Source organism: Saccoglossus kowalevskii, chromosome 10 (assembly GCF_978046115.1).
Source record: "Saccoglossus kowalevskii chromosome 10, keSacKowa6.1, whole genome shotgun sequence".
Classification (NCBI taxonomy): Eukaryota; Metazoa; Hemichordata; class Enteropneusta; family Harrimaniidae; genus Saccoglossus; species Saccoglossus kowalevskii.
The window spans coordinates 25,560,148-25,567,534 of NC_140650.1; the positions used below are offsets into that span (position 1 = coordinate 25,560,148).

Genomic DNA, 7,387 nt, shown 5'->3' on the forward strand with positions numbered 1-7,387 from the left:
ACCACCTGTCACCCCAAAAACCAGAGGAGTATACAAGTCCTTCAATATCAAGAAACATCAAGAAGTATACAGACAAACATTATTGCTCACAAGAAAATACAAAATCCCACTGTCACTGAAGGGCAGGAAAAAATATGACTTTGACAGTGAGCAATTTATATCTGGGGGAAAGACGACATGGTGGTGGGTGGAAAACATTTTACGATAACGAACTTGATGAACAGATTCTGTCAAGGGTTCAACAGCAAAAAGACAGGCAAATCCCAGTGACGATCGATGGTCTATGCTCTATCTGTCATCAAACCACAATTTCCAGATTTCAAGGGATCCCATGGATGGTGTCAATGATTTATGCAACGCAATGATCTTGCCTTGCAGATAAAACATCCGTTGCACAGGGATTGCCAACTGACCTAGATGCCAAGATAGACAATTTTTTGACATTTGATTATACTGGATATAGATGAGACACTGGTATATTTTGACTTGATTCCAAATAGGACAGTTGATGTGAAAAAGGTGTGAAAACGATGAAAGCGTGAACCACAGGAAGCGAAAAAAAAGACATCTGATGGTTGTTCTCATGGTAACGCCACACAGCGACCTTCTTCCTATGATTATTTTTAAGAGAAAACAAGACTTGAAGCTCAAGGCACGACCTGGTTTTGTTGTTACAGTGCAAGAAAAAGGTTGGATGAACGAACAACTTATGATGCAATGGGCTGATGAAATCTTGACACTGTACACTGAACAGTGATATTCCATGTTGGTTCTGGACGCATTTCGTGCTCATATCACTGATTAATTTAAAGCATCGCCATGTCAACGTGTTGTCATTCCTGGTGGGTGCACATCGAAGTTGCAGTCATTGGATGTTTGCATTAATAAGCCATTCAAAGCCAATCTTAGGAAGTTGTGGAAACAATTTATTAGGGATGCAGCCCAGAAAGCTGCCTAAACAGGTAAACAGATTCCAGATTAACAACAGCTGATAAGCAGACAATCGTTGACTGGATCGCCCATGCCTGGCAGAAGCTGGTAGATCAACAATCAATGGTGTTCAAGTCGTTCAACATGTGTGGTATCACCAACTCTGTTAACGGTGCAGAAGACCACCTTATAAGCAATGAGGAAATCACAGATATTTTTTCTGACCTCTTGCTTGACGACGATGACGAAGATGACTGGTTTGAGGATTTTTCTGCTGAGGAACTGGCAGAAAATATAAATTTTTGTTGTGTCACAACACAGACGAAACGGTCCTTTTCACGGCCACCACATAATCTTCTATACCATAATCAAATATCAATGTGTAGTCTTGTAAACCAGCTCCAGAAACCAGATTTTTTCATGTTGCCATGTTTGTTTACATGTGCGGGGAGCGTGACATAAAACTTGTCGCCATGGGAACATTCTTTAAGATTAAGATGCAATGTAAATAGTAATTGACCAACCAAGATTTGTATTTATTAATTCATTCATTATTTATGTATTTTGGGCCATGGGCCTTATAGTACAAATAAAGACGTGTATATTAATCTGAATCTGACAGGTGGCCTGGTCACGTCAGATTTCTTGGGTCACAGACTAGTAACTACTACTAGTCCGAGGTCAAATTTACTAGCCATGCAAACCTTTACTGTAATCTCAAGGGGAAACGCTAAATTTATTCAATTAATACACACTTCAATCCCAGTTTTAAAACACTGAAAAAATAATAAAACAAATTGACCACTTCAGAAACATATTTTCTATATTTATTCAAACAATAGGACCACTGACAAAAAAAAATTTTTTTACAGGGGCAAACAGATCTAGTGTTTACTGTAACTGTGTTGTCCAATCAGACTATGCAAATTGACGGTCTCTAAAGCTGGTCTCAAAAACGGTCTCATTTCTGGTCTGCGTGGCATCCGAGTCTCTAAATTGGTCTCAAATATGGTCTCAAATGGCATATTCATCTATCAGAGTCTCAAAACTTGTCTCATTTGCTGTTTAGAGGGTACTATACATACCTCAATGACCAGCATAAGGACAATTGACGTTAACAAAAACCCACCACTGCGATACATAAATCCACCATGACACTATATGCCACATAGTATTATAGTAATATTTATGATACATAGTAACCAACGACTAACCTTTGATGGTACTAATACAACACAACCGCATCTCTAACAGAATTCTACTACTACTCCAAACAATTATACTTCATTCCACTAACCTGGTACTGGAGGCATTTTCTTATTAGCAAGGTATTCTTCAATGAGTTGTTGATTAATAGATTTTGTATCATCTTTACAGTACAACTCCACATTCCATGGATTCCCTTCTTTGACAATCTTCAGGGTACATTGTTCATTCAGAACCTATTAAAACATATATAGTTTTTGTTGTGGATCTAAAACCGTAAAATCTGTATTAGAAGCCGCATCTTTAATGTAAGTCGTACCCATTCTTTTTGAACAATTGAGAACAAAAATTCACCATTCCGCATATACGTGTAGATGCTCTAATAGAAGCTGCACCCCCTCTGTTGAATTGTACCATTTTAATAGAAGCCGCAGTTTCTAATACAGATTTTACAGAACTACCTATTTATATGTACAAATGTAGTTGCTATGGAGGCGTCTGCTTCATTGCTAGATACACATCAGAAAATATGGATATGCCATATATGAACAATGAAATTATGCAAAATCGACAAGGCACAAATTTTAAACTGGTTGCTCATGTTAATTTCACGAAATGACCAATGTCTATCTCCCCTCAGTTCACCTTGAATTTTGTCTAAGAGTTCATGGTTGAGGCTGAATCAGTCGATTGCATTTATTTAGTACATCATGATTAGTTATTCAGATAATTATAAGATAAATTCAGACAAACAAAAGAGTAAACTAAAATTATACCAAATTACAGTATTTATTTATTTATTACTATTGGGAAATCAACCAACAGGGGTTAAAACAACCATATTTTCCAATTCCTTGTCTTTTTTTTTTTAAATTTATGTGCCAGACGATATTTTTTGAAAGTCATTCTTGTCTTTCCCGCAGTTTTTTCTTCTGTGCTTATTGCATGTGCATGTGTGAGAGAATTCTCCCAAACCTAATAATATGTGATTGGAAAGGCAGGGCAGACAATACTTGGAAGATTTAATACTGCCGGGAACTGAACCAAGAACCTTGCCAATGTGAACACACTAACTACCGTAAAATCTGTATTAGAAGCCGCATCCCTAATATAAGTGGCACCCATTCTTTTTGAATAATTGAGAATCTAAAATTTAACATTTCTCATATGTGTAGATGCTCTAATAGAAGCCGCATCCCCTCTTGCTTTGTACCATTTTAATAGAAGCCGCAGTTTCTAATACAGATTTTACAGTCCTGTGCCATCATTCAATTTCATAATTCCTGGCAGTTTATTGGGACTTACCTTGCTAGCAAATAGCTGTATGGCATCTGTACTCCAATTGTTATTTTCTGATCTACCAGTTACACCATCAAGACTACAATGCACTGCAAGTACTGGTGTTGAAGAAATCTGAGGATCTAAACTCTGGATATCATCTACTGATACCATTCCATAGTTACCAAAATCAATAAACTGCACTCTGATCTGGTTGTTCTCAGTGGTATCCTTGACAACAGCACGATACCAGGCTTGGTCTTCACTGAACTTGGCACAGCATACGTGATCTTTCATTGGGACAAAACGAGGAGCAGACTCCTGTGGATATATGGATGCTATAGAAGACATCAAACCAGCAAGGTGTGAAACTGCTTCAAGTGTTGCTAACTGGATGTAGAAATCTTCAGGATTTGTAATATCAGTGACACATGCTGGAAACCCACCATCCATGTCGGGTAGTGATATCAGAGAAAGATCAGAGATAATCTGGACAGGGCCTCCAGGCATTGAACAATTAGGTTTGATTTGACCTGGGGACAATTTAGATTGCGACTCGGCTGTTGGAAGTTGGGATGTAGCACCTTCGTCACTTCCAAGTGGTAAGGCAAGTTCTTTTTTCACCAGATCCTCGTTGATTGAGACTGATTTGTCATCAGGTGTGAACATCTGAACACTAAGTACATTGTCCTCTCTGCCTGTAAATTTCACCTCTACATGGCTTCCCTCCACTTTTCCTTTGAAATAATTGATAGCATCAGGAATCCACTCTTTCGTGGTTGGTTTGATGTTGCTGAGTCTGCATCTCATTGCTTGCATCGGCAATGGAGTGAACTGCTCTTCTAGTTGGCGGAGATTGACAACATTCAATGTCTCACTGTTGCCAAAGTCAATGTAGAAAACTGTAGGAAATTCAGCAGATGACCCAATCTCTGTAACCATGGTTCGATACCAGTTGTTATCCAGTGTGAATTTTGCAGCACACATATCACCAACTTTGGGTCTGAAAGTGAAGGAAAGCATGCATCCATGATGTTCGAAAAACCTGAATCTAAATCTTGCGCAAGCAGTATTAGTATCAGATTCTATTTCCGTTACACGTTATAGTGCTTCTACATTCGATGTAAACAAAGGTAAGTGTTTGAATGTGATGTCAATACTGTGGAATGCATCAATGTTGGCAACGTAGTTTAAAAATATTTATGTTTGAATGCTGATACGTTTTGAAAAATTACGCTTTTTAGAGAATCCTTTTGTTTTCAGTCCTGACTGTATAATAATGAATTAATTTTACAATGTTATGACCTAAGATTATACAAGCCAACAGTTACAGAAAGTAATAAAGCACCTGAATAATCGTGGAGGCATTTTGTTATAAAAAAGATTCAAATCTTCTTGTAGATCCAGCAGCTCTCTGGCTTTATAAGCATTCTGTAACCAGAATTCGCTTGGCAAGTTGACAGACGATACAGAACAGACCATGCTCTCATCTATCTCTACGTTATCACTTTCGACCAGTAATGTAACCTCACCATTTGTAGGAGATAAATCACAATCAATCCTATAGATAAAACATAACAAACATAACAGCATTGCTTGTAAATAAAAGTTAAACTACACATGGCTTGCATATACAAGAATGGGCAGATCATAGCGTAGGCTGGGGATATCAGCACATAGGTGATCACAACATAAGATGGCATACAAAAAGTAGGGAAGATGGACTACAAACGTAAGAAAAAAATCACTGGATAAGGTAGGGCAGGTCATCTATGCATACAGATTAACCATCATGATATACTGTGAAATACTTTATTTTCGCTGGAATTAATTTTCGCTGAAAAGACATTTTTGGTGTTTTGTATGGAATTTACTTTCACTGATTTTTGACGAGCTGAATGTGAAATATAGGGAAAAAAGTATATTCGCTGGATTTTATTTTCACGGAATCATCCTTTCAGCGAAAATAAAGTATTCTACAGTATGCAAGTTTGATAATAATCTCGTAATTAGAATGTATGAAAACAATTATTGAAGTTACTCATGACTTTTAATGAAACGATTCAAGAGAATTCAAAAGCAGGTGTAGCTGCACTATGTACAGCAACACTGAAACAAACGTAATTCATGCTGTTAATTTACGTTGAATAATCTAAACCTCATAGTCAACAATATTGTTAATTTATTTATCACGTACTCTTACAAAATTTCAACCAGATTAGATTAGTTAAATTGCTCGAAATCATGACTGCACATCCTTCCCTATTTTGCTGAATGGTTTAACCCTAATTAATACCAGCCCGGTCACTTTAATAGGGTAAAACAAGCCAACAGTTCTAGTAGATATTTAAATTCATTGAAAATGTTAAACACTGAAGATAACAAAAAGTTAAATGGCATCCTCAATTGACTACATTTACACATTCACCAAAAATGTGACAATAAAAAATAAAAAAAAAAAATTTGAAGAATGATTATCATATATAATTTCCCTTACCCATTAGACTTTATTTCATTAGATTTTCCAAGTTTAGCCTTGATAATTTCATGATGCATTCTTTTATTAGTAGCTGTAAGTGAAAAAAAAATGTTGATTATGTCTCCAGTGGATTGCAGTGGATCTATTCAGTGGACGAATATAAAGCAGTTCTGTGGATTTAGTTGTGATTGAATCACACATGGGACTCGTTGCTCAATGTTCGAAGAAAATTAATATTCAAAGCATTTTCCATTAAGATTCGTCTGAAATGCACACCAGAAGTTGTTTAACTAGCTCTTCTGCAGTAATTTCTCAAAAATTCACTTGTAAGGCATCAAAAAACTTCTAACAAAGAAACCAGGGTGAGACTGGGTAGAAGGTTCAACTGGGCGAGACCGGGTAGAGGGTTCGGCTGGACGAGGCCGGGTAGAGGGTTCGGCTGGACGAGGCCGGGTAGAGTGTTCGGCTGGACGAGGCCGGGTAGAGGGTTCGGCTGGACGAGGCCGGGTAGAGGGTTCGGCTGGGCGAGGCCGGGTAGAGGGTTCGGCTGGGCGAGGCCGGGTAGAGGGTTCGGCTGGGCGAGGCCGGGTAGAGGGTTCGGCTGGGCGAGGCCGGGTAGAGGGTTCGGCTGGGCGAGGCCGGGTAGAGGGTTCGGCTGGTCGAGGCCGGGTAGAGGGTTCGGCTGGTCGAGGCCGGGTAGAGGGTTCGGCTGGTCGAGGCCGGGTAGAGGGTTCGGCTGGTCGAGACCGGGTAGAGGGTTCGGCTGGGCGAGACCTGGTAGAGGGTTCGGCTGGGCGAGACCTGGTAGAGGGTTCGGCTGGGCGAGGCCGGGTAGATGGTTTTGGCTGGGCGAAACAGAGTAGAAGATGCGGCTGGGCGAAACCGGGTAGAGGATGCAGCTGGGCGAGATCAGGTAGAGGGTTCAAGCATTGGGCGCAAACCAAGAATTGCTGCAGGTTATGGTGCATATACATCATGGTCATCAGTTATTTGCCAGTGATGCACTGTGTCAAATTGGCCACAAGACAATTATAATCCTGTTTCGACTATATCCCACTGATGATGAAGATGCCGAGATTGGTAGGATGATTTACAGTTCAGAGACGGTTTTGTCAGCAACAATCACTGACTCTTATAATTTAAGAAGGGAATTATGACCAACATAGAAGTCCAAGGTCTGTTGTGACCAAAACTCATGTAAATACAAGTCACATTGTAATTACTTACCTTCATCAAATAATTCAACTTGATATTTATCACCTACCATATCCACATATCTAGCAACTAAGTTTTTATTTTCAGCCTTCAAACGGAATAGTTCAATTGCTGAATTTGTCCAACGGCTCTCTTCATTGATTGGTACAACACCTAAAATGAAATGCAGAAGTATGATTCCATATAAAAACAATAAAATATCAATTTGTACAAAACATTTATGTGAACGATACATTGTGTTTTACACTATTTTGTGTCAGGCAACTTTTTTGTTTTGTT

General features: G+C 38.9%; 1 protein-coding gene and 1 long non-coding RNA gene across 2 annotated transcripts; both read right to left on the reverse strand.

The window, feature by feature from the left end:
• Positions 1-288: 288 nt before the first annotated feature.
• Positions 289-4,233, reverse strand: LOC146737985 (tudor domain-containing protein 1-like). Its single transcript, XM_085504648.1, has 3 exons — positions 3,442-4,233; positions 2,228-2,372; positions 289-413 (listed from the first exon to the last, which is right to left on the reverse strand). Exons 1-3 carry the CDS (start codon positions 4,231-4,233, stop codon positions 289-291), a joined length of 1,062 nt encoding a protein of 353 aa, XP_085360774.1.
• A 1,701-nt stretch (positions 4,234-5,934) lies between these two features.
• On the reverse strand, positions 5,935-7,243 carry LOC146737986 (uncharacterized). The gene is made up of 2 exons (XR_014930803.1): positions 7,121-7,243; positions 5,935-5,984 (listed from the first exon to the last, which is right to left on the reverse strand). It is a non-coding gene; the product is annotated as an uncharacterized LOC146737986 (long non-coding RNA).
• Between the last annotated feature and the right edge of the window lie 144 nt (positions 7,244-7,387).